Genomic DNA, 27,135 nt, shown 5'->3' on the forward strand with positions numbered 1-27,135 from the left:
ACATCCAGGTTGCAGGATTATAATTGTCCTTGATCTTTGGCACTCCAGGTATACTGTGATGGACAATGAGCAGTTTTAATTATCTAAGTCTTAACCAGTTTGTTACCAGTCACTCACTTCCTTAAGACTATTGCAAGAAAAGGACATTAAAAAATAAGATGATCATTGATTTTTCCAGAATCCAAATTGCTACTATGTACACTGCTGGTTTGAGCATACTTGAAAATATTCAATTAGTCTACTTGAATGATGACCTAGCATTCCATTGTAAATAATCTGTCCTCCAGATTTCGTGAGAATCAACTGCATGAAAAATATCTCATTTTTAGTTGTTGACTTGTATGTTATCCCAATCAACCTTTTTTTTTCATTCCATTTTTCTTGTGATTTTTATTTGTATCTAGAAATTTCTTAGCTTACTCCTTCGTAATTGTGCATTGTGTGTGTTTTTGTTCTGTATATAGTTTGTACTTTGAGTCTGCTTATCCGGTTACAACTCGTTGCCCTCTTTTCATTTTGAGTTTTTTTACATCTCAAAATCAGTTGGTGCTTGTATTTTATCATCGTTTGGAATATGATTTGCTTGTGCTTAGTAACTTGTTTTGGTGTTTGGTGGGACACTATGAACCTAAGAAATTTTTAGTGGTATGTGAATTTGGTCGATTGGATGATTCAAACATAAGCAAGTCTCTCAGACATGGTAATCAAATCAATTACGTCTCTGAATGGATGTCATGACTTATTTTTATGCATATCCTTTTATTCCTCTATAGTAAACTGCCTACTTTTTTATCCTTGTTTTTCGCACCCCAATATTTTCCTTTAACATTACGAATTATGAATATAAGATCTTATGAACATAGGGACCAAAGGATTGAGTTTTTTTGATACTAAAGTACTATTTTAAAATGTAGATTGATAGCAAAATGCTTAATGCCTCTTCCCTTAAAAGAACGCACCGATGATATATCTTTTTTTTTTGGTACATAGATATATCTTTTGATTCTATAGTATGCTTTCCCCATATCGTTCTGGCTAAAGTTTTATTTTTCCTCCATATTGAAGGGTTTCCTTCAACAGCATCTGTGGAAAAATTCTCGGCCTTAGCTTTGCTTGGTTTCCAAGCTAACAAACTTTAACCTTGTCTGCCTCTTCAAATGGTACAAATTTTGTTCCTTTCATGTGTATTACACAACCCCATGTCTTGTTTTATCATGCACTTTATGCTCTCTGTGTGAGAGATAGAGAGAGGTTGAGGTATGCATTTTGCCTTGACTTGATGTCCTCATAAGATGATGTTTTTGATTTATGATAATATATCCTCGTTCCTTTTATCTTCTGCAATTGCTTTGTTCGTTTATTTCATCCTGAAAAAACAGAAAAATGTTTTTGTCAAAAAACATTGTTTTTTTTCTTGTAATATGTGCTTCTTTTAGATTATTTATAAGTGTTTTTGATCGGTTTAGAGGATTAGTTGTATGTCTGTGAATTGTAGCACCATGTTACTTTTTTTTCTTTTAATTTTCAGTGGTGAATTTTAACACAAACTTGAAAGTTCCAATGGAGGAAAAACCATTCCCTGCATGGTCATGGTCCGTTGAGCAGTGCTTGAAAGAGTATGGTGTGAAATTGGACAAGGGTCTGAGTTCTTATGAGGTTGAGAAGAGGCGTGAGAAATATGGTTGGAATGAGTTAGCAAAAGAGAAGGGAAAGCCCTTGTGGGAACTAGTATTAGAACAATTTGATGACATGCTGGTGAAGATACTTTTGGCTGCAGCATTCATATCATTTCTTTTGGCTTACTTTCATGGAAGTGAATATGGGAACTCAGGATTTGAAGCTTATGTGGAGCCACTTGTGATCATTTTGATTTTAGTCCTTACTGCTATTGTTGGAGTTTGGATACCTTTTGTTTATTATAGTTTAGTTTTCTTGTGGATTGTAATGACATTATATTCAGTTCACGAACAATATTATCACCAATTGTTGAAAATAATATTCAGTTTTCTCAACCATATTGATTCTGTCCTACTTGCTTAATTGTGGTTCTCACTTCCATTTATCTGTTTTGGAGCTACAATATTATTTTTGGATAACTAGTATATAGTAATTGTTTTCAAGGAGATTGTAAGAGATTTAACAAGTAAATAATGAATTGGCTAATAAATCAAGTGATGCGTCCAATTTTAAAATTATGATACATAAATCTTTTAACTTTTGGATACTAGCCGTCTAAAGTTGCCATAAAATGTGACAAAAAGTGGAGGTTTAAATTTGCCAAAATGATAAAAAAAAATTGTGGCGGTCTATGACCTCCAGGATGTTATAAATGTGGTGGAGGTCTATAAGTGACATTTGTGGGAGTTCGGAACCTCTAGAAAATGATATAACATTTGTGGCAGTTTGGAACCCCCAGAAAATGCAATATTTGTGGGGGTTCGGAACCTCCAGAAAATACATAAACAAATTGTGGCGTTGCACACAAAGACCCCACAAAATGTGTTGTGGCGCATGCGAAACTGGAGGTTTCTATGAATGCCACAAATGTCTTTTGTGGGGGTCAAAGACCTCCACGATTTGCAAATCTGACCCCCACAAAATACCTTAATTTTTGTAGTGCATATGTCAAGAAGACTATGTTTATGAAGTTTTGATGATAACAAACCACCAACAAGTACCAACATAGCTCAACATGAAAGCTCTCAATGAAAGGTATGGCAACAAGTTCTAAATGACACAAGTATAACAAAGTGCAAACATGAAGAGAAGACTCAAATATATAAAGTCAAAGCTCAAGTCAAAGATTTCAAGCTAAAAGGAGTATTAGAAGACTAAAACTATGAAGAAGAAGAGAAAACAATGAAGACTCAAGCACTTACTGGTTATATAGTACATTAAGAGTCTTAGAACTTATTGGGATTGAGTTTATTGAGTTTTTAACTTGGGAAGTGCAAAAATAAACCATAAACTCATATAGGTGACACATATTCACTTTGATCATGCATATAATGCTCACACACATCAAAAGTTGTTATACAAGTGTGGAACAAGATCATACATATGTTAGAAGTAACTTAGAATCATTTAGAAGCCACTGGAAACTGATTTATGCATAAAAGTAATCGAATACTTTTTGCAAAGTAATTGAATATTTTTTTTGGGTAGAAAAGTAATCAAATACTTGATGAACAGTAATCAAATACTTTCTGGGTTTAAAGAAATATTTGAATACTCCCTGAAGAGTAATCGAAAACTTTCTGTTATTAGTGACTTAAACTCGAAGAAACTCAATTTTTTTGATGCCCAACGGCTATAAATGACTAATAACTCATTGGGCACCTATAAATACATATTATTAGGGTTCTGAACATAAGAATTAACATTGAAAAACTCAGAATCAAAGAAATCTTAGAATTGAACCCATATTGGCATACTTTTGCACATCATTGAGAAAAATCTCAATTACTTTCTCATCTCTCAATCTTTTTCTGTTCTTTCTTTTTTGTTTGAACTTAGAGAGGTGACTCTACATCTGTTTAGGAAAAGTGAATTGTTGTAATTGTTGGAAAGACAATTGGAGTGACCTTAAAGGCTTAGATTAAGTGTGATCAAGGTGTGATCATAGACTTGTAAAATTTCAGTTGTAAAAAGATTTCTTCAAGCACCTGTTAGAAGCTTGATGATAGTGAAAGTCTGGACTTAGCTCTCAAGTGGTTTAAAGAGTGAACTAGGATAAACCCTAGTGCGATTCTTCCTTACCCTATCTCTTTTGATTTCTATCAATTGAATTTCGTTTTGATTCTTGATATATGTCATATTGAATGTGTTTTAAGGATTATAATCATTACTTTTCTGTTTTAATTTGTTCTTACATGAATTCATGAAAAGGGTAGGCATAAACATTGAAATTACTCTATTTTCCCTTTCAAATTTGATCCGTTGCATATTGTCTCTGTATTAATGTTATAAGAATTATTTTAATTCTGTTTTTATTGGGAAAATGTTTATGGTCAATAAATTTTGTTTTGGTTGAAGTTGTATGTTAAAAAGTTGATTTTTGAATTGTTTCTCAAATTTTAAGTAACACACAATTTACCCCCCTCTTGTGTGGTTGTTTAGCCATCTTTTCTTTTCATCAATTACATGATTTACCGATTACCGTTTCTTTGAATACGTGTTTAAATTTCACTTAAACACTTTGTTAATTCACTGTCATCTATCTTGACAGTAAGGGTTGTTATAACACACACAATCCATATCATCACCTTGATTTCACAGTTGGGAGTTTATTTATAATGTTTCCAATGAAATATAGTTGTTGTAGACTTTTTGGACAACATTTAGTCTAGTAAATCTTCAAACTTACTCGAGTAAATTGTTCTTCAGCAACAAAGAATGATGTACTCAAGTTAATGAGTCAAGCAAATCCTCATATTATGCCAAACTTGGTCTCTTTTGATTCAATCGAATTCTAACATTGTAAATTCATACAATTGTATTATGGATGAATGTCTATGAATTCGAAATCGTGTTAAAACTCTTTTTCATCGATTTCTAAGGAATAAATCACAGATTTCATGATCTTTTGCAAATTAGAAAATACTTTCTTTTTCACTCCCTTTCACTTTTAAGTGGTTCCTAATATTCTAGGAACATGTAGTTGGTTCTTGGAAAGATATTTATAAGGTTAAAACTAGTTAAAAATATTTTTCATCTATCTTTGAAAGATCTATCCAAATATTTCAAGCATTTTCAAATATACAAATTGAAAATAACTTTAAGCTCATGCAATGCAATGTCTTATTTTCCCTAACATACAAATATAAGTCCTAAATAAATACTTTTCTAATGGTCTTGGACTTTGCTTCTTACATTGATTCTTCAATCTTGATTCCTCTCTTGACTTGTTGGATAAGACAATTCTTTGATATTGTGTTAGATTTGATATACTTTTACCATGGTTTGTGACATCAAGCTTCTCTTGAAGGTTGTAGATATTTTGTTGCTATTGGTCTTGGTTTAGCTCTTCTTTTTCTATATTGTTTCTCTTGATCTAATTCTCTTGACTCATGGCTAGCTTTCTTCCAAACTCATCCATGTTTTGCGACTTTGTTATCTTATCACTTTTCTTGTGTGGCTCCAATATATATCTTCAATCTTGACACATTATTGATGTTTTTTGCTCTTTATAAAAAATTTTCCCTTTTTGTTGTTGTCTCTTTATTATCATCAAAATTGATCTGAACCCATACTAAGCAAGATAAGAGGTTCAGTCCAATTATAACCCAAGAGGTGTAATGAGAAAAACTTAAGGAGTAAGAAAATCTTTATATCTTGTGTACACGTAATCCCACGTACATACAATCTCTCAGACACACATTTGGATTGACAACAACAAAGAATTTATTAGCCTCTTTAATAGCCTACACATCATAGCATGAGGCTAAAGGACATGCATGACACTCCAGCTAAGCCTACACATTATACTCACCAACAGGCATCCTACAAATGAGATAGGCTTTGAGGTTACACCAACCCACCAATGAAAATAAATGCCGCCATACTAAGGTGGCACAAACATATCATGTCGCTATGATATAAGGAAGGCTTAAAGGCAAAAAATGATCATCTTTTCTAATTTACTTAAGCTTTTTCATTCAAATAATGATTTTAGCATCAGAGTGCCTTGCAGGTATCCTCAATTTGTCCCGGACAAGAAAATCTCTCCGGTTCAACCATCTCAGAGAATTATCCTGCATCACAAGTCAACAAATCCCATTATTGTATCTCTTCCAACATCATTTGGACTAAGCTCAATAGAGTGTGGTTAGGCCAAACTTTTCATAGACAAAACATAGTTTATATCTACATTATATATTGTGAATTTTTAAAAATATAAAAGTATGTGATTAAATAAATGTAATTATGTAGATTATTTTTTTCACTTTAATGATTAATATACCAAATTTAAATTACATTAATGCAAAAAATATTTTCATGTATTTAATCTTTGGTTAATCTTAAGGATTATACACATGTTGCTGCATGCTTGAAGAAGGGGGGATTTTGGAGGGCTTGAAGAAGAATATCCATAACCTAACTCAGTGCTACCCTGATTTGTTCTTTAATATAAGTATAAGGGCTTTACAACTCTCCTGAGACTGCAAAATTTGAGAGTTTACAGCTGACACAAAAATATGGTGGGCCCCACTATTTTTAAAAATAAAAATAAAAATAAAAATAAAGAAAAAATGTTAGGGAGAGTATGGTAGGAGGAAATCACTTATGCAGTGACAACAGAAGTGATTTCCCCTTAAATGTACCAAACTACGAAAAAAAAGTAAATAAAAAAATGTACCAAAACAAAAAGAAGTTTAGTTTTTATATTTATCTCAATTATTAAAGGGTTTTATAAGAGTTATGTTGTAGGAAAAATGATTGTGTAATGTTATAGAGAATCATTTTGCGTGCCGTAGTTTTTTTTCTTCAAAAAGTGTGGGCTTCATAAAATGTTGTATGTGTAAAAAACTTTGTTGTGTCATGTTAAATGACAAATACAAATCCCATTATTAAAAGGGATATTCTATCACACAAAACGGTGTTTATATATTTTCGTTATGGCATGGCCGCCCAATGCGATGCATAATTTTTGTTTTTTTTTTTTTTTTTTTATATTATTAAGCGTAATGGTTTATAATCTTCTCTTCCAAGTTATAATTATAGTCTTATTATAAAGACATATTTTGTCATGAATGAGAAAAAAATACTATCGGATTAATTAAGTAATTAATCAACCGGTACCCAAAAGATAAATTAATAATCGCCTAAATATTGAACAACTGATGTTGAGGTTAAAATAAGAACTGTAATTTACCGGGAAAAAAATAAGAACTGTTATTACGAAAAATAATTGAAGTTATCTTAATTTAATTACAATAGAAAAATACTAAAAGGCAATTTTCTTATTTATCATGATATTTTTAGGGGATTAATATTTTTCAGATGAAATTATCTCCTATAATTTTAAAATGATATTATTTTATAAATTTAGAAAAAAATACAATATATTTTAATAAAAATTTAATGATATAAGGAAAAAATAAAATTTCTAAAACGTTCTTCGTATCTATCATATACAATGGAAACATTATTTATATTCACAAGCAAAATCATATTAATTTTGCATTCAAAAGAACACTGAATTATTTCTATAAGACCAAAAGAAAATAAAAATAAGCCCTATAATTTCTTCTTGCAAAACAAATATAGGAGTAGTATAGATATTTAGTTGAGGCATAACTAAAATGACTTGTCTACTATCATGTAATAAGAGAATCTATCTTATGCTAAAATATAAAATGATAACAAAAAGGAGAAAATGATAATATAATTATCAAAATTTCTATAACATAAGATACAAGTTTCTTACAACATGAAATTTGTATTTCTCTGTTATCAAAAAAAAAATAAAAAAATTTGTGTTTCTCCAACTAAAAGTTATAAAACCTTATTCATATTTTAAAACATAGAAGAATAACTTTATTGTTATATTTACGAGAATAAAGTATCTAATATTATTGAAAAAATATACTTTTATGTTATAGAAAAGAATTTTTTTCTCCTATACATACTTCGATTTCCGTATTACTTTTTTATTTCTTTTTTCTTTTTCTATAATAGGTGGGTCCCATACATGATTATTTTTACTGAGAGTTCTCTCCTATTGCATGAGATTAATAAAACCTAATATTATTTTATAAAACTTTGTCTTATAATCAACAAAATAACATTGTTATTGGGTTAAAAAATTAAAAAAAACAATTATAACTTAAAATAAATTAAAATTATAAATAGATCATAATTTTCGCATACAAAACTTCGTTTAACTTTACATTACACAAATTTTTCAAAAAGTAATGTTAGAAATAAAAACAATCAAACAGAGCCATATGTTTATGTATGCTATGAGAGGATATTCTAATTTATAACACTAAATCAAGTGCAAAGTTGAGAAGAGAGATAAACAGTGGAGAAAACCCTCTCACTCCAAAGAGAGAAGAAAAAACAAGCTACAATGACTAAGAAGAAAGAGAAAGCGAGAGAGAGTGAGAGCGATGAAGACGACATGTTCTTCTACCGTTACTGTGGTTCATCTTCATCAAACGCAACCCAAACCCAACACCAACACAAAATCAACGACACCAAAAACACCACCACCACCACCAACAACAACGGATCAGGACCGTTGGCGCCGTCAAAATCAACGGTCTACGTATCGAACCTCGATTACTCCCTAACAAACTCCGACATCCACACACTCTTCTCAACGTTCGGCCGCATCGCCCGCGTAACGGTTCTCAAGGACCGCCACACGCGCCTCAGCCGGGGCGTGGCGTTCGTCCAGTTCGTGTCGCGCGACGACGCACGAAGTGCCGCCGCCCAAATGCACCGCAAAATCCTCAACGGCCGGACGCTAACGGCTTCGATAGCAGCCGACAACGGCCGCGCCCCCGAGTTCATCCGGAAGCGCGTTTACCGGGACGACGGCCGTTGCTTCGAGTGCGGGGACAGTGGCCACCTGTCCTATGACTGCCCTAGGAATCTGTTAGGCCCGCGGGAGCGTCCCCCGCCTCCGAAATGCGGCGGCAGGAGAGGGTTCGGGTTGTGCCGAGGTAAGGAGGATGAGGAGGAGGATGACAAGGAGGACGATGGATCGGACGGCGGCGGCAGGGACAGGTTTGAGGATGATAATTGGGCTTCGGTTGTGGATAATGGGGCTGATGAGAGGCTGTTGGGGATGAATGAAAATGTTGTGGCCAATAAGAAGAAGAAGAAGGAGAAGAAAGCTGGGTACTTTAGTGATGAGAGTGATGATGATGATGATTGATTGGTGATTTCTTTTTGTAAAGGTATAGTGTTTGTTGCGTAATGTGTTTATGGTTTGACCCTAGATGCATGTTAGATGACAATTGGAGGGTTTTTTGTTCCAAAATTTTAAAATATAATGATATACAGTGTAGAGTTTTAAATTACTGGTTGCTGTTTTGTGGCAAGTTGTGGTTGCATTGTGCCTATTGCTGGAGCATATCAGTGCTATACGAGTAGGTACTCCTTTATTAAAAATTGGAAAAAAGTGGGACTTAGGTGGCATTAATCATAAAAGAATAGGTAAAGTTGGGGTGTATTACTTTTTTTCCAATTTTAGTAAATGATGTACTAAGTCTTTAGTACTCCGTAGTATTGAAGATATTTTCCTGTTGCTGGCTGATGCAAAGAATTGCGGCCGATGTGGCCTGCAATCATGGCGTCATATGGTTGCAGCGGCCATTATAACTGAAATGTCATGGCTGCATTACGAGATGTGGTCTGCGATTTGCAATTCTGATACAGAGTTACCAACACTTATGTTGATGAAAGAATCATCTTTGTCCCAAATGGAGTGGAAATGTAGTTGTTGTAGTGTGGTGTTGGTGTTAATAATTGATGAATGATGAGTTTCTTATTTATCTGCCTGACATGGTATTACTGGTGGGAAGTTATTGAATAGTCTTTGTGAGATCATTTTACAAACTGCATTGTATCCATTTGAATGGTATATCAATTGATATATCTACTTAGCATGGTATTTTAGGTAATAATTAATTTTTAAGCGGTAAGCTTGCTTGCCGTGGTGTGTCAGGTCGCGGGTTCGAATCAGCCTCTCTGCAAAAAGCAGGGGAAAGACTGCCTAGAGTATTCCCTTCCCCAGACACTCACGAAGTGGGTATTTGAACTGGGTCGGCCCTTTTTTTATGGTTCAAGCTACATGTATGTTGATGAAAATTCGAGGGTCTTTCTTCAATAAATTTTAAATAGATATATCTACTGAGTAGTATATTTTAAATTATGGCAGCAGTTGCGTTACAAATTGCGGTTGCACTTGCATTGCCATTGATGCGATTTGATGCAGCCAATTGCAACCGACACTGTCTGCAATCACGGCCTGGTACAGTTTTGGCAACTATTACAACTTAGATGTTGCAGTCCACAATTTAAAACCTTCATACAGATTAACTGACCCTTATGTTGCTGAAAGAATCATCTTTGTCCCCAGTGGAGTGGAAATGTTGTTGTAGTGGGTGTGGTAGTGTTAATAATTGGTGAGTGATGAGTCTCTTATATATGTGCTTAGCATGGTATTTCTGGCAGGAAGTAATTGAATAGTCTTTGTGAGGTCGGTTCATAAAATGCGTTATATCTATTTGAATAGTCTTTAAAAATTGCTTTCTTCTTCTTTAGGATGTATGGGCTTTTTACATTTACTTACTACTTCTCTGTTCTTGTAATACAAGTATAGTAAGGTTAGGGAGTTAATAGTTAACACCATACCACTTTGGGAAGTTTAGAAGTTTAATTCAACATACAAGTTGAAAAAGAAAAATAGGTTTGCATCTGTATATGTATTTTTATTTCCCCGTACTATGTTCATATATCTAAGTCTATCTGTGTGTTTATGTCAATAGAAGGAAGGAAACAGTGCCAAATTATGCAACCTTGGCTTCAAATACTGTACTAACAAAACATCGACCATCAAGCCATTTTACAGATCCAATATGTATATACACTCTCAGCAAAATCAACTTTATTGGGGCAGACCTTGATAACTATATATGTGGCATTAAAGGATAACAATTCTTCTTATTGCTCTGGCTATTGGAGATGGATAGGTAATCTAAATTGTTGATATGATCGGCAGTGGAGTACCATGGGCTGCTTAAGTTAGTCTTACACATGACATTGTAGACATGTTTTTCTGTGAATAGCTATAATAACAAGAATCACAAGTAATTCCCCATCTTCTTACAAAATGAAGTTTCAATTGTTGAAGGCTCTTGTTAAGAAGGACTTGCCTCCTTAGGACAGTACTTCTGTTCTGGAGTACAGTGAGTGTAAAAAGATCATTCCAATCTACTGAATAAAATTAAACCTGAACAATATCATGTTCATTTATGTATGTTTATATAACCTATTTATATATCTATATGTCTGTGTGCCAAATTATTCAACGTTGACTGCAAATACTGTATGAACATAATGTCGGCCATCAAGCCATGTTAGAGACCCAAAATTGTATCCACCATGGGCCTCTTTCCCAAAGAATGAGACTTCATAGGACATGCTTTTGACACCCTCAGCAAAAACAAGTTTGTTGGGGAAGACCTTGACATCCAATCCCTCAGGTGCATGCACCATTGCAGTATATGTGGCATTTAGGGATCCCACATTGGTAACTGTTCTTCTGATTATCTTTGCTCCCTGATGTCTATTGAGTGATTTTATGGAGATTGATGGGTAGTTAATGTTGGAAATAGGATCTTCAGGGTTTTTCCTTGGGCAATTGAAGTTAGTCTTAGACATTGACCTTATGTTTTTCTGTGGATAGCCATAATAACAAAGGAATAGGAGATAGTCTTCTGTAGCTGTTTCAAATATTAAACCAGGGTTGAGAGCTCTGATTGGGTTAATTTCCCCAACTCCCATTTCATGTGGGTTGGCAAAATAGTTTGAACTGTTGGTCAGAGGCTTCCTCATGTGAACAATGTGAAAAAAAAATTAGAGCATAAGTACTATTTATCTTTTTTCTGTCTTGAGTATAAATCCATTGAAGAATTAAAAGGGATGTTGGGTTTTGAACCTGTTGTCATTAGTGCTGATTTGATCATTGATGGACTCCATCTTCTATGAACTGATTTAATGAATGCTGCAGCACCTGTAACGTGTGGGCAAGCCATAGATGTACCAGATTTTATGCCAAACAAGGATGGTTTTTTCCCAATTGGAACACTTCCTGGTTCAGTACTTTGGGGAATCGTGGCAGCTAAAATGTCAATGCCTGGAGCCATGACATCTGGCTGGACAAGAGAGTTGCTATAGCTATTGTGAAAGAAATGCTGAATGAATTGTCCTCATGATGCTTATATAATTCTGTGTTTTGCCTGTAAGGCTATAGGGCACAAAAATACCTTGAGAATGTCTTCCGTAAGGCCTGAAGGACCTCTAGATGAGAAAGATGCAACAATTGGGGAAGGCCTATATTTAGGAACTTCTACTGTTTGAAGAATTGATGCAGTGGGTTTCCTGTCATGGAGGCATGGAAGACTTGGCATATTAGCTAGATTTTTAATTTTCAACCTTTCCCAATCATCACGGCAACAAAATAAATAATCGTATTATGTGCTTTTTTATCTTTACTATTTAACCCTTCATACAAGAGCTGTTTAGACAACCACCATTTACCATGCATTTTATGTTACCAGTTTTGTGTGCAACTAACTTTATACTATCTGACATCTTGTTTGTACATAGAACAAGTAAAAAAGCTACTTTTACAATGCACTAATATGTTTTGAAATTGAATTCCTCAAAATTGTAAAATGCATGGTGTTAAGAATGTTGATCATATCTTAAGTTTATGTTTATTGAGTTAAGCTTCATATAATATTTAATTGCTAGTGATCTAAAATGGCAGAAAATATTAATGCAAATTTTTGTTATCAATAAAAGAAGTTGTGGAGTGTATATGGCTGAAGAATCAAGCAGCCTGAAACATAAGAGTTATTAGAAATTTTCATGTTGTTAATACCTGGCAGAGTTTATATAGCTAAGGATCTGATGACCTTCAAGATTGTTAACCTCTGTGAATGGAAATACACCTGCATCAAAGGGAACATCTTTGTTATTCTTGTCAATGAGTATCATCCCCATGGCCCTTGCATCTTGTAAAACTCGCTTCTTGATTTGCCTTGAAACAGTTGGGTCATCAGCAACACAAACAACAATGTTCCCTGCAATTTTGTTGTAATCGAGTGATCCGGGATAACAGTTCCTGCATTAGTGGTAAAGAACATGCTTTATTATGTTAGAAGTGTTACTTCCTTATAGGCTTATAGGTGCTGTTAATTAGACTAGTATTATAAGACCTAGCTTCTGATGCAGGGGTAAATTTGGCAGCAACTTCCTCTCCAAAGACAAGAGGATACATCTATGAACGAGTCAGGTTTGAAAAGTTAATGCCTGAACCCTAACAGAATAAACAAGGGGACAAGTTAGGTATCTGGTACATGAAGAAGAAATCATTCTAAGAAATCTACCCCACTACTTTTTGGCTTGGAAGCAGTGATTAAGCAACCTACCTGGAAAGCTTTCCCATTTCCAAGGACAATAGTTGATTGGAAGGTCCTATCTATATTTGAAGCTGCAACTGTGACTATCCATGGAGCTGTATTCACAATAGTTTTAGGATCAGGACCATCATTCCCAGCTGAGCACACAACCATGACCCCCATTTGTTCTGCATGAAATGCTCCAATGGCTATGGGATCATTCAAAAAGTCTGATTGGAAGAGTGAGCTAACTCCAATAGAGATTGAGATTATATCGACTCCATCCTTAATAGCATCATCAGTAGCTTTTAGTATGGTGGCACCAGAGCAACCTTCTTCTGAGCATGTCTTGTAAGCAGCAATCCTAGTAGAAGGTGAGCCACCTCTTGCTGTTCCTTGTGCTAAACCATAGTAACTAGCTTTATTGACTAGGGCTCCTGCTGCTGTTGATGCCGTGTGAGTCCCATGTCCATTAAAGTCTCTTGGGGAGCCTGTGGCTCCTCGAGTACGTGTCTGGTTACTATCAAATGAAGTTTGGGTACTGTAGTATCTTGCACCTATCAGTTTTCTGCAGTAGTAAATATGACATGAATAGATATAAGATATTTCTTAAATAATTTATAAAAGAATGTATGATCACCTATTGCACTTGGATTTCTTGAAATCATGACCCTCCATGCAAACTCCTTTCCATCTTGAAGGAATCCTCCCTATACCCTCATCTTTGAAGCTTGGAGACTCTGGCCATATCCCTTTTTGCAGAACAGTTAATAGGCATAAAAATTGAATAATATTCAATTCAAACAATTTGTTCATAATGTCTAACATGCAAGCTGTATAGTAAGATCTATATAGCTTATAAATACGTGATGCTCAACAACGAAGATTATGATGGACTTCCATAGTTTCAAAGTGAGGAGTTAGGAAAACTTATTTAACAATCAGGATTAATCAGGAGTTATTGTTATTCATTCTGATTAAGGAATTATTGTAACATTTTTTTAGGATCCTAATTCTTATTGTTTTATTGCAACATATATTTTTTACGATCCTAATTCTTACTTTACTTTAATTAGCTAGACTGATTATTCTCTTTAATTGGTTTATTCTTCAGAAAGGGGCACAACAAAATTGTTAAAATTTGGGCAAGATTTGATGCAAATGATAGATTCACGTCTGGTTATTGTACTATGTCTGGAGAAATCTGGAAACATGGAGAAGCAAGCAATAATCAGTTGTATCTTGCAGTAGATTAAACTCTAGCAGTGACACATGGCATTTTGAGAGAATGTAGTTTAAAAGATTACTCAATGAGTTGAAGATCACAAGCGAGGGGTAGTATAATTATTCTGTGATAGGCTATACTCCGTGTTGAAAAGAATCTTGTTTACCATTACATGATCAAACATACAGTTCATTGGGGACAAGATCGAAGATGGAGTTATTAACATGATTTATACTCTTTTAAGCCTTCAAATTGTTTATATTCTCCCAAAGTTTTGCAGCAAGAAATTGAATGCAGTGCTTGAATTTTTTTTAAAAGTGACTATTTCACTTTTAACTCCTATATATTTTTGAACACATAATATTTGCTATTCCTCACTTCACTTTAGCAGCTATTTCATGCACCTCTTTGTTAGTTTTGATATTAGTTAGGAATGGAAAGCTAAATGAAAGGAACGTGTGATGGAAAACTCATTTGATATAATGCTATTCCTCACCTCTTCTCTTTCATTTATCGTATTTTCGCTTTCCAAACTCACAATTGAGCATCACTGATAAGAGGTTTGCATTTAAGAGGCCACCATCAGACCCACACTGAATTAAACATATATGCATGCACAATTGCACATTACTTATAAGGACTAGCATATGATAATATACCAAAATAAGCAAGTGAAGGTTTCAGTGGCTATAAGATCTTGGGTTCTCTCTTAACCAAAACAATGTGGTGTGTCAATCACAACAGCTAGTTTCTGTTCACAATAAGTTGCCATTGCTTTCTAACATGGTTTTGTATGGCATGAAAGTGAAGTCTAACGGTACCATCATTAAAGCTAGTTTTGGATGCGGCAAAAAATGGAACTGCCCTCTATAACAAGGATATCTTTTTTTCTTTGAGTGAACTCAAGGTGTCCTCACCCGTAGAATGAGACTAATTCCTTCGCAGCTTGGAACAAAAAGGTTTTCATCACCGGCTCCAAAGTGTTTCTCGTAGGAATTGAACCCATGACTTTATCAGCCACCAGAGCTCGACTCATGAGCTATAATTCACTTATCAACTGAGCTTCAACTTAGGGTTAAGATATCTTTAGTGTATATATATAGGGACAATGAGTTTCACATGAGACCACTGTATCGTTAGGCCCATGGACCATTTGTGAGAATGATGGGTGCCCCTCCCAAAACTCTTTCTACAAGTTCTATAACGAATTTCATGCTAGTGTGGTAAGGCATGCAATTATTTCTATATGTTTGTAGCTGTGATAATATTTCAATAACATTTTTCCCCCTCTATTTTTGATTTGGGGAATAGAATGATTAAAAATTATGTTTGATAAAACTAATTTATTTTTTATTCCAGTGAATGAATTGGCAGCTGAGGAACAAAAATTGAAAGAAAAAGACACAATTTTTTTTTTTAATTCTACATTCCTGGGTGCAGAAAAAAAAATGATTGCCAAAAAAATAAAAAAAATAAGATACCAAAAAATGAAAAAATAATAATATATATTTCTATATAGAAAAAGGTCCAAAAGCCAATTGAATGGTTGTCACACATACTGTTATATTTCATTGTTTATTTACTTCTTCTTTTTTCATGAGGATTGTTTATTTACTTATTTCTTGCCATTATTCCTTTTAGATCCTGGAGAAAAACTTTAATGGTTCAGGGATGGTCCCTTTTATTAAAAAAAAAAGTAAAGTATTTTTTTTCCTTTTTAATAAAAGGGATCACCAAATTCGGTGGTTCCGCACCACTAAACTTTTCTTCTTCTTGTGGCTTCCCCCAACTACCAAAATTTGTTTAATCAAAACTAAAAGTTGTGTTATCAAAAAAAAAAAAAAAAACTAAAAGTTGTAACTCCAATTTTATGGTTTTTAATTTTAATGCAACCTTACATAAATTGCACTGAAAATGGTAATTTTTGAATTCTTAACACACAATAAATAATTCTCTCTATAAATTAAGAAATGAAAAATCAAAGAAAAAATGTATTATTTATCACATATTAAAAGATTAAATAAACTAGTTAACAGATTTAAAATTATATAGCAGTTGTATGCAAATGAAATAAAATTGACAATAAAATAAGTATAAAATCTTTCACCAAAAAAAAAAAAGTATAAAATCTCTCCCTATGTCTTATTTTAGGAAAAGTTCCTAATGCATTACTAACTAAAATGAGAAGTTTAAGTGGGTTTATTTATTAGAGAAAATAAAGGTAAAAGTATTCTATATTAAAAAAAAGGAAATATAGGCTATAAAAAAAAGAAGAAGAAAATATAGCTCTAATGTAATAGGAGAAGTTATCTTCTCTTGCAACGAATTAACACTATATATTACGGGTAGTACATAGTTATAATTTAAAAAAAAAAAAATTCTTTCTTCTCAGATGCTGTCAGCTGACGTGGCGGAGAGAATAAAATTAATTTTAATATTATAATTATGTACTATTCGTAATACATATTATTAATCTGTTGCAAGAGAAATTTCTTCTCATACAACATGAGAAGTTGGGGAGCAAAAAATCATGTTTTGGGATATTTAGATAGAGGAAGGTTATATTTACAAACTCTTACAAACTACACTAAGTATGACCGGTCATATTTAAATCAAGAGTGTATGACCGATCATACTTAGTGTAATTTGTAAAAAAAATTTATAAATGGATAATTTCCCATTTAGATATGTAAACCTGATAATCACACTATTTTGGCAAAAGAATTTTGTATATTTAGTGTACATAGCAAGGTACCAATATCTATTGTATAATAGAAAGTAAAGTAGGATGACAGCAAGGTAGACAATTAAAAGAAAAAGCATGTTTCGAAAAAAACAAAGAAAAAGCAATTGTAAGTTATTGAGTACATATAAAAGAGCTATTAATTCTTTTCTTTTCTTTTTTAATTCCATTTTGTTACTACTTACCAGTGTCTATTACACCAATAATGATATCACATGCCAAGTGTTGGTATCTAGAAGTGTCACTCTGCCTCATCCCTAAATCTGATTCCAGAAAGTCCCAAGATCGTGTTGTATGCAGTTGAAGAACTGGATCTGGAAACACTGACACCACATTTCCATAACCTGTATACAAATCATGTAGCAACAGTTAACTGCTCATAAGGACACCGGTACTTTACAGGCTTTTGTTTAATATTTTTGGGGGTCCAATATTCTCAAGTTTTAAAAGTGGAACACATATGACATTGATATATAAAATTTTACAGTAAGCATATTTGCAATAATATGGTATATTGCAATAGTTCAATTTTAATAATATTATTATTAAAACTATTATTACGTAACATTAGAAATTATAAACAATTAACTCTGGGATTGACTCAAGTGGTACTGAGTCTCGGATGAACATCCTAAGAGACTAAGTGCTAGAATCTTGAAAAAATCTTTGAGGTCAAGGTAGGACAATTGTTACGCAGTTCGATTCGGGATTAACTCTTTCACCACTCGGGTTGTGGATAGAGTCGGTAAAATGGACTCGGCTCGGCGGGTCAACCCGTCCAACCCGTCAAACGGGATGGGGCGGACTGAGTTTTTCATCCCATCTCAAAAGCGGGGCGGGGCGGAGCGGGCTCATTTTTTGGCGGGTTGATGGCGGGTATAGGCGGGCGGAGGAGGGTCAGTGTAAAATAGGCTCAGGTTGGCGGGCCAACCCGCCCAACCCACCAAACGGGGCGGAGCGGACTGAGTTTTTCAGCCCACTTTCAAAAGCGGGACGAGACGGACTGACTCATTTTTTAGCGGGTTGATGGCCCCGCCCACTTTGCCACCTCTAGTTGTGGACTTACACAAACACACCTGATTGGTCCCACAAGGATAATTAGGGTCATCAAATTTACTCTATTGTGGGCAAATCCATATATTAAATTAAATGTTAGTCATGAATATACTATGTTTTTATATTTGACTTTATTTTTTTAATTTTCATTAAAAGAACACTTGCCTTTGTTTTATATTGCCTTTAGTTTACATCAATGCTCGATCGACAATGTCTCAACAATAAAACACTTAAGAAGTCAAAGATTGATGATAGGAATTTGGAGCATACAAAAAGAAAATGAGCTAGCTGACAAGATGAATTAATACCAGACAATGCAGAAGCTTCACTCTCTGTAAGCATGGCAGAGAACCCACTAAAGGCATAACTGAAATGGTGGACTAGAGCTATCCTCTCACTCTCTCTTCTAAGAAAATGAAAAAAAAAATAAGTAAATTTTTGTAAGTTGAATTTATTTAAACAATGAATATGATTATGGAAAAAGGTACATGGTGTAAATTAGATGATCATAGTGATGAGTAACCTTGGAATAATTGAAGACAATAGCTGCAAGTGAGTTGATTCTGTCCCAGTGCTATTAGGTGCTGAATTTCCCATATAAACAACATAAGGCTGCAGAAAAATAAAAATAACAAAAAAAAAAAAACTTTAGTGATTCTGTCATTATGAAAGGCAAATTCAGCTCTGACTTGCGAGAATAGAGACGAGGGTTGATTGTACGCAAACTTATTATTATATTTTTATAGAGAGATGGTTTCTAGACTCAAAGGTCACAAAAAACAACCTCACTGTTGCTCCAAGATTCATCCTATATAAGAATCAAAATAAGAAACAAAGAAAAAAATATATGAACCTTGGGGACTTGATCTGAGATGACTTTGCAGCAGATAAGAAGGAAAGCTGTAAAGAGAAAATGAAGGAATTGTAGAGGGCACCCCATTGAAGATAATGGAATAAAGTGCTTATGCTGATGAATGAAGAGTGCTGCAAAGGCAATTATCCATTTATAGGCTTAAGTGTTTGCTTAGTATAAGGTGATTGAAACATGATGCGTGGAAGTACATCTTTGACAACACTTGCTCCTCTTGTCTGTATTATCACTATTAGTCTATTACTACTATTTCTAACTTTTAGTCCTCTTGTTACTTCTAAATGCTACTTGGATAAGTCCATCATTAATGCTTATCTAATGTAATAATAATGTTAGATGAATATTTTTCTTCTTTTATTCCATCTTGTATTATCTACTTTTTTGTATCAGTTACTGTTTAAATTATTGTGTAATAAAATTAGGTACAACCGTCTGAATGTCAGTGGAGGACCATTTTCTAGCACATTTTAACAAGAGTAATGTTAGTTATCCTTAGTTTTTATTCACATTACTTACATATATTCTCTCTCCTTTTTCTTCAACAAATTCAATGGTTAATCATTCCCTAGGTAGGATAAAAATCACTCTTGTTTCCTGTATTCGAACCCATGACTTTTCAATCACGAAGAAACAGTTTTACCACGGCTCCGGTTCGCCCCTTTTTATTCCCTAAGTAGGATAATGTGAAGAAAATATATGTGAAATTAATTTACATTTACTTTTTCATAATCCCACCTATTAATTAATTACTAGACACACTCATTTGAGTTGGAGCAAATACATTTGCCTCTTTAATATCCCCTTTCCTACGAAAAAAATTTATACGATCCCGGCCCATTTTATATTTTCGTGGTCCCACTCACAGTCAACACTTTGTTTTTACTATTCTACCCCTGCTTTTTCTTTTGTTTTCCATTTTTGTCCTTTGCATATGAGAGGGAGCATTTGTCAATTATATAGGACCGGTCCATAGAATAACTCCTCCTTTCCTACCCTCCCAATTAAAGACTCTTAATCCAAGCAAGCAGATTATGTTTTAGGAAAGTACACATGTAGATTATTGTTAAGTTAAATAAGTTTGCATTTATCGGATATTTTCCTTAATCATTATGTTTGGATTTCTTCATCGGTTATCCAATTAATCCGATTCAAAGAGAGAAGGACCATAAGGGAAAATTCATCCGCCTAATTCGATTTGAGGCATGAAGGATTATAAGGGCTGCAAAGTTTTTCCTACCAAATTTTAAACATAATTGCATATTCAGATCTCAAAGTCGATACAACTTGTTAATACTAGATATTTTCCTTACCTATAAAAGAAGGCGATATAGTAATCTTGAAGCAGTCACTTAAACAATTGCTGTTGCGGATATGTGGGGGCAGAGAGAGAGAGAGAGAGAAGTTGTCATGTACCTCTTTATATATATTTGTGCATACAAGTAAATTCATTTAAGCTTGTCTAGTCAAATGCACATAATGTTGCTTTCAGATACCTAAAGTCTAGGGGATAATAAAGCAAAAGCGAGTGCAAAAACAGCAGAATATTAAAATGCAAGTAAATTAGTCTCGTTCAAAAGCACTGTCATACATCAATAGCCATGTTCAATTGTTCTCTGTTTCCTTTCCTTTCCTTTCATTCATTCACTGTATCCCACAAATTTCTTCCTCTTAACACATTTTCTATCCCATCATTAAATGGCTACTAATTATAAATTAGATTTTAATGCATGAAATTGAGCATTATATTACAAAGTCTATGCTTTTCTTAGATTCGGAAGACATTATTAAGCATTACCTGTTACGAGAAATTTAACCATGATTCTGCTTTCCAAGTTTGTGATGATTCGTTTAGAACAACTGTGAGAAATTTAACCACGATTCTGCTTTCCAAGTTTGTGATGATTTGTTTATAACAACTGTGTTGATATGCACCAATGTGTAAGCTTATTTGGTAACGTCAGGGGTAATATACAACAATGAGGAATATTTAGGGATGGACATTGGTCATCCAATTTCTTTTTCCTAAACCAAACTGTATTGGTTTAAACCGATTCTGTTCAAAGAACCGAATTATTTTATTTAATCCAAACCAATTTTATTTTTTCCTAATCACTTCGAAACCAGTTCATAATTTATAACTATTTCCTACTCAGTTTAGAACCAATTTGAATATGCAAATGGATTCTGAACTTCTTTTCCGGACCGGTTGTTTTGGATCAGTTTAATTTTTAAACCGATTTATAAAACCAGGTTCTCAAAGTTGATTTAGAAAAATACAGTTCAATAATTTTTGCACATCCTACGAATATTTTATAAATTTCGCTTTTCACAGTATATAGAATGTATTCATCATGTTCAAACGCAAACTACAACCTATACTTAAATGTTACTTCGTTTCTAGTTTATTAGAGAAGTATATTTACTTACAATAATGCAAGGTAGACCCCAGCATAGTTGTTCTAATGAACCAAAAAGAAAGCAACGAAAAATGTGGGAAGAAAAAAAAAAGTGGTGTACAAGAAAATACAAAGAGGATCTACTGTAGAATCTAAGGCAAAGGCAGGTACTACATTGCCAGAAATGCCTGAAATATGCATTACTCTGAAATCTCTTCATCCTCTATTAGTAGTGCCTCTATGAACCTGAGCTAATTTTGCAAATTTGTCCCTTGGCATTTATTGCATCTGAATTAATGCTTCCTTTCTTCCCGAGGAGCTCCTTTCTCAGACTGTTGGCTCAGCTTGTTTTTGTTTTTCAGCAAGTTGGTTCCTAAGGAAGTCTAGGACTGATAGCCGCTGTAGAAGGACCGAAAATGAAATTAATTCCAGGATCTAATATGGAAATATAGCATATAGCAAAAAATTACACAGCACACACACACACATAGTGGCATCAGGTAAGGATATCTACACCGGTGTAATAATAATAGGCTTTACACCCAATCTTAGTTATTGATTCTGCTCGTCTTTAACGGTTTACATAACTAATAAATTAGAGTTATTAGATGCAAGTGAAATCAATAACTAAGATTGCGTGTAAGACTTATTATTTTTGGATTAGAGTAAGTTGATCCACTCCCATATATGTATATATATTGGAACGAATCAACTTATGCCAGTCTACACTCATTATTGACCATTGCCCCCACTGGCGTCTAACAACTCTAATTTAATATTCATGTGAGCTGTTAAATGCAAGTGGAATAAACAGCTAAGATTCAATATGAGTTATTCTTATACTGAAGTAACATCTCTCCATATATATATAGGAACTGGAGGGGGAACAGCAGCAATATAATGAAATACTTTTTTCTTTGGATATGTAGTGACCCCTTACCCGTTGCTCAAGCCCACTGGCTTCAGATTTCAAAGTCAGTGATTCCAATAAGTCTATGGCTTCTTGAAATCCATTAGTAGCTAACTTTTCATCCCCTAGATTTCTGTCCACATCAGCAACTTTTGCAAGAGAAACAGCAACATCTAGGACCTAAATTATTGTGAAAAAATGGAAAATGAGTGTAGGAAATTTAAGAGCCATCAAATCCAGAATTCTTCTACGAAAATAATTACATAGAAAAAATGAAATTTGAAAATTAACTCTCCAATTGATTCAATGCTTTATCAAAAAGCCCAAAACTATTATTAGGCCTTATGGAATAATAGCATAACAAAGATATCAATTGGATGTTTATTTGTTTAGGATTTAATAAAAAGTATGATTTCTGTTAATTTTGGTGTCCAAAGCTAAGGTTTCTAAACTAATGTTATTTGATATAGTTGGATTGACAGTTTAAAGATTATACACTATGTAGTCTAGTATTTTCTCCGGGTAGTTTAAGTATCACAAGATACCTTGAAGATACAAGCAGATTTCTTTATTTGTGATTCTATTTCTATATCATAAGTATCAATTTAAAACTGTGATCCTATATCTCAATTCTTTATTTCAGATATAAGTAGATAGTAGTAACCAACCTGGGATGGAACATCTGGACTGTGCTCGGCAACATCACGGCGAACATCCAAAGATTGAAAATAGTACGATCTTGCAGCTTGAAGGTCTCCGTCATAATATTTAAGATCTCCAATTTTATTAAGTGAAACAGAAAGTGTATGTGTAATCTGTAGGACAATTTAAGAGAAATAAATTGACAATAAACAAAAGAAGCATGATTTTTCGATTTATGATTTTTTGTATCCAATGTCCAAAAAAGCAAGGTTCTAATGAAATAACCTCCAAATCGTCTTTTGGCAACTTTGACAGAAATTCAACACTTTCTTCAAAATAAGCTACTGCAGAACTGGCATCACCCATTGTTCGGCTGCAGAAAAATGATGTCAACATATAGATCACAATCTGCCTCCATTAAACATGTCATATAGAACAATTTTTTTTTTTAACATTTTGTGATGCAATAAGAAATATTATTATAGGAGAAACAAGTAATAACATTTGAGAACACGATATTCTAGAAAAGAAAACAAATAGTCTTAGCCAAAAAACATCCACACAAAAATAAGCAATCTCTTTAAATGTCCATTGTCCACCATCAAAACCCCTCTAAAGTAACGATTAGCTAAGCACCGTAAAGAGACCAAAAGGAGATATAGCATCCCTAGAATTTTCTCTGAATGTATTTAACCAGCCAATTATATGAAAATACAATGTTGCACCCATATATTAGTGAGTTTAAGGACATGTTTCAAATCTCTAGAATCACGATGGAGGCAGAAGAGATCAGGGAAACTAGCAAAAAGTAATCAGAAACTGCTCCTGACCATAGTACTTAATTCCAGACACCAAAAAAAGCTAGCAGTATAGTGGATTACTCAGTGGAGACTGCACCAAAGACCAGTAGTGGCCAGAGGCTGTAGCAGTGCAATCTGCCACTATTAACTTCTGCTTCTGACCTCTCAGTTTACAATGTTATTGCAATTTGCACACACACAAGAAGAACTAAATATCAAACCAAAAAATTCACCAGCATTACTATTAGCTTGAAGGAGGGTGAGCCTTAGAACAGCAGTTTTTACTCCTTTGTGATCGAAAGGTCACAGGTTCAAGTATAGAAAATAACCTATTTGCAAAAATATAAAGGTAAGGTTGAGTATATTCGAACCTCACTCCTACCCTCACAAAATCTAGAAGCTTTTTTGCCCTTTATTACTATTAGCTTGAAATCAGTTCTGCCCCATCTTTTTGTCCAGATTTCACCCGATTCTTCTGTGGCACTCAATATGCAGTCCAATTTACTTTTCTCAGTCTATCATGTTAAAAGATGGCTTAGATAAATGCATTAAATTATCTTACAGATTTCTGTTAGAAATTCTAAACCAATCCCACTTAACGGCTTAAGCTTATGAAATAATTGGTCTTCAAAATTGTATCAGAGCCTCCTTGACTAAGTGATCATGATTTATCCTCATTGCTGCCATTATTATAATAAAAGTTGAACTTTAGCACAAGAAAGAGTAAGCTTATGTATTGTCCATGTGTGAAGCGCAAAGGGCTCTTACGTGATGAAGCATGTTACAGACTTACAGATATAAAACCAATCTTGAGTCTTCACCAAACAGTTTGAGCTTTTGGGTTCCCACCCTTTCACAAAACCAATTTGAGTCTTGATTATATGTTAACTCTATTCTACCAGATAGATCTATATGAGAAATGACCGTCTCTAACCACTTGTTGGTCAAAAACAGATTTCTCCAGCAATTGTATCCTAAATCAATTAAATATACAACTCAGTCTCTACAATTATCCTTCACTTGCATTTTCTCTAAACTTATATATGTGTACAATTTAACCTTTAAATTTGCAAAAATTGTATCAAGTTAGTCCTTCTCATGGATTAAAGTGAGATACCAAATCAGCTAGTGTGATACGAATGGTATAAATGTAGGGACTAACTTTTACATAAATAATTTAGGGACTAACTTGTACAGAAATTAATTTAGTGACTAAACTACGAGAGGAATAATTCCAAGGGCTAAGTTGCATATTTACTCTTTCTAAATCAGAGATGACCAGTTAAAATATGGAAGTTTCAGGGTTTCTTATTGAGTCACATTGACAAATAAAAAGAAAGTAAGTGTTTTCCTTCTCAATAAAGAAACGGAACACCCTCATTTTAGGTCATAATAGCAAAGATAATAACAAAACAACTTAGCCTTAACCCAAATATTTGGATCGACTTATAAGGTCCATTTTCAAAGATGATCTGGATTCAGCACATTAATTTTCCAATCTCCACTAATGCTAAGCAATACACATTTCTTTTTGCTTCTATCATTCTTGATCTCTGTCTTGTTATATTTAGTGCTCCTATTTGCATTACTATTTTGCTCAAGTACCTTTGTAACTATTCTATGCTCAATCAACGAGACTCCTAATAGATATATTATACTTGGTGCAAAACTTCTCTATCTTTCTTCTTTAAGCACCAACCATGTATGTAAATAATATCTGACCACAGAATACAAAAATCGTATACTACATAAACTAAAACCAAGACATACAAAAGAATGGGCTCCAGAGATGAGAAGATTGAATGAAAGATAGATTTATGCAGAACCAGGAAGGTAAGAGTAACAGACTGACTGATCAGTTGATATGAACATCATGCATAGAGGAAAAAGAAAGAGAACGAGCAAACATACCAGCAATCACCAAGCATACCCAAGACTGCTCCAAGTTGTGAACATAACTCTGAAGTGCTACCCACTTTTTCTAGCTGACCTCGAATGTCTTCTGCACAGAGGCTGAGTCTTGATTTGGCACTTTCCAAATTCTGAGCGCGGAATGCCTGTTTTTGAAGTGCATATAGCAAAATGCTCATTGTCAAGCAGTAGAACACAGTACAAAATGAACACAGTGAAACAAAAAATAGTAGCTTCAGCAAAGCAAGAAACCCCATCAGCAGTGTGACTTCTAGACAAAGGTATTTTCCAAAACATCCAATCATATATACCAGCACCGCATGTATCAAGAGTTATTAACATCAATGCCAGTTACTTATTAATGACAAAAATTTTCAAGGATCACTCTCCATATAATCCTTCATATATAAGACTTAACATAAACATTTAAAAAGGCCATACCCTCATGGCATGTTGCACCAAGAAAGAACCTCTTTCCAACGACACATCCTCATATATGACTGGTTTACTCTCTGTTGCTTCTTCTTCTCCTTTCTCTGAACTAACAGACCGTTTGATCCTAGCATGACCTTCGATAAAGCGATCAACTACACCCTGAAGATTAGCATCAGGCTCGATCTTCACAATATCAGCCCCACATAAAGGGCATTCCTTAAAGCGTGATATACATGCTCTAATTTCAGATATGTATAGAACATCAGAAATGAGCTAAAAAATAGAGTAAGCAATACAGATTTCAAGAAATAAACATAGGGAATGATACATACTTGCAGAAAAGATGAGAACAAGGCACACATTTGCTAGTGTCAAAAAGAAGTGCCTGGCATATCATACAGCTAAGAGGACCAATCTTAAATGTTTGTGAGTCATATCCAAAAGGGCACTTTGGTGAGGCACTAGCTGAGTCATTAACATTAACATCTTTCTTCACCTTACTCTCAGTCTCTACTTGATGTTTGATTGAATTTTCACCTGATTTTTTAGAAGTGCTATTATCATCAGGGCGAGCAGCTTTGACAAAAGGGCAAACTGGTTTCATATTCATCACCAGAATTAGAACCTGTCAAAACAACATCTTTGCATTCAGTTACCTCTTTTTTTAAAAATAAATGTAAAACCAAAAACCCATTAAAAAAATCATATCAAGACTCATTAATTAGACATGCATTAAAATCATATAAATTTTCTACATGAAGAACTGAATAAATTATTATTATTATTTTTTACTACAAAGACTATATGCATAAAATCTCTACCAAAACAACCATATACCTAACTCAAAATTACACATAAATTTTTCTTCTTTGTACATTACCTAGGAGGTAATAGAGGGGGGAAATTGCATCACAGGCTAACTAGAAAGAAAGGAATCCAATCTATTATTGTACATTAAATCAAAACCAAGATTCAATTTAAAAAAAAAAAACAATTATAATTAT

The 27,135-nt window shown here is 33.9% G+C and overlaps 2 protein-coding genes and 1 pseudogene across 5 annotated transcripts in view; 1 reads left to right on the top strand and 2 right to left on the bottom strand.

Annotated features, from left to right (window-relative positions):
- The first annotated feature begins 8,018 nt into the window (after nucleotides 1-8,018).
- On the top strand, nucleotides 8,019-14,606 carry LOC133297885 (U11/U12 small nuclear ribonucleoprotein 31 kDa protein). Of its 4 annotated transcripts, none has more exons than XR_009749688.1 (3): nucleotides 8,019-8,909; nucleotides 12,792-12,876; nucleotides 12,976-13,174. XR_009749688.1 is itself a non-coding variant. In XM_061497114.1 (2 exons), the coding sequence occupies exon 1, from the start codon at nucleotides 8,075-8,077 to the stop codon at nucleotides 8,885-8,887; it is 813 nt and encodes a 270-aa protein (XP_061353098.1). In that variant the 5' UTR covers nucleotides 8,019-8,074; the 3' UTR covers nucleotides 8,888-8,909; nucleotides 14,257-14,606. The 4 variants fall into 4 exon arrangements, 2 of the variants coding, with proteins under 2 accessions (XP_061353098.1, XP_061353099.1); XR_009749689.1 differs by having other exon boundaries at nucleotides 12,991-13,174; XM_061497114.1 differs by lacking the exons at nucleotides 12,792-12,876; nucleotides 12,976-13,174 and adding an exon at nucleotides 14,257-14,606.
- LOC133297888 (CO(2)-response secreted protease-like) lies at nucleotides 11,038-20,637 on the bottom strand (annotated as a pseudogene).
- Nucleotides 20,638-21,363: 726 nt separating this feature from the next.
- The window catches only part of LOC133297891 (protein NCA1), a 5,956-nt gene continuing 184 nt past the window's right edge, over nucleotides 21,364-27,135 (bottom strand). Inside the window, exons 2-8 of the mRNA XM_061497120.1 lie at nucleotides 26,464-26,756; nucleotides 26,138-26,369; nucleotides 25,697-25,842; nucleotides 23,271-23,358; nucleotides 23,012-23,158; nucleotides 22,374-22,523; nucleotides 21,364-21,832 (exon numbers count right to left, since the gene is read on the bottom strand). Of these exons, the coding sequence (XP_061353104.1) occupies nucleotides 21,761-21,832; nucleotides 22,374-22,523; nucleotides 23,012-23,158; nucleotides 23,271-23,358; nucleotides 25,697-25,842; nucleotides 26,138-26,369; nucleotides 26,464-26,741 (1,113 nt within the window). The 5' untranslated portion in view covers nucleotides 26,742-26,756 and the 3' untranslated portion in view covers nucleotides 21,364-21,760. The remainder of the gene's footprint in view (nucleotides 21,833-22,373; nucleotides 22,524-23,011; nucleotides 23,159-23,270; nucleotides 23,359-25,696; nucleotides 25,843-26,137; nucleotides 26,370-26,463; nucleotides 26,757-27,135) is intronic.

This window comes from Gastrolobium bilobum, unplaced genomic scaffold (assembly GCF_033153095.1).
Source record: "Gastrolobium bilobum isolate Gb01-03AN ecotype WA unplaced genomic scaffold, APGP_CSIRO_Gbil_v1 utg19092, whole genome shotgun sequence".
Classification (NCBI taxonomy): domain Eukaryota; kingdom Viridiplantae; phylum Streptophyta; class Magnoliopsida; order Fabales; family Fabaceae; genus Gastrolobium; species Gastrolobium bilobum.

Excerpts from the sequence above, each read along its gene's own strand:
- LOC133297885 (XM_061497114.1), top strand. The coding sequence starts at position 8,075 with ATGACTAAGAAGAAAGAGAAAGCGAGAGAGAGTGAGAGCGATGAAGAC.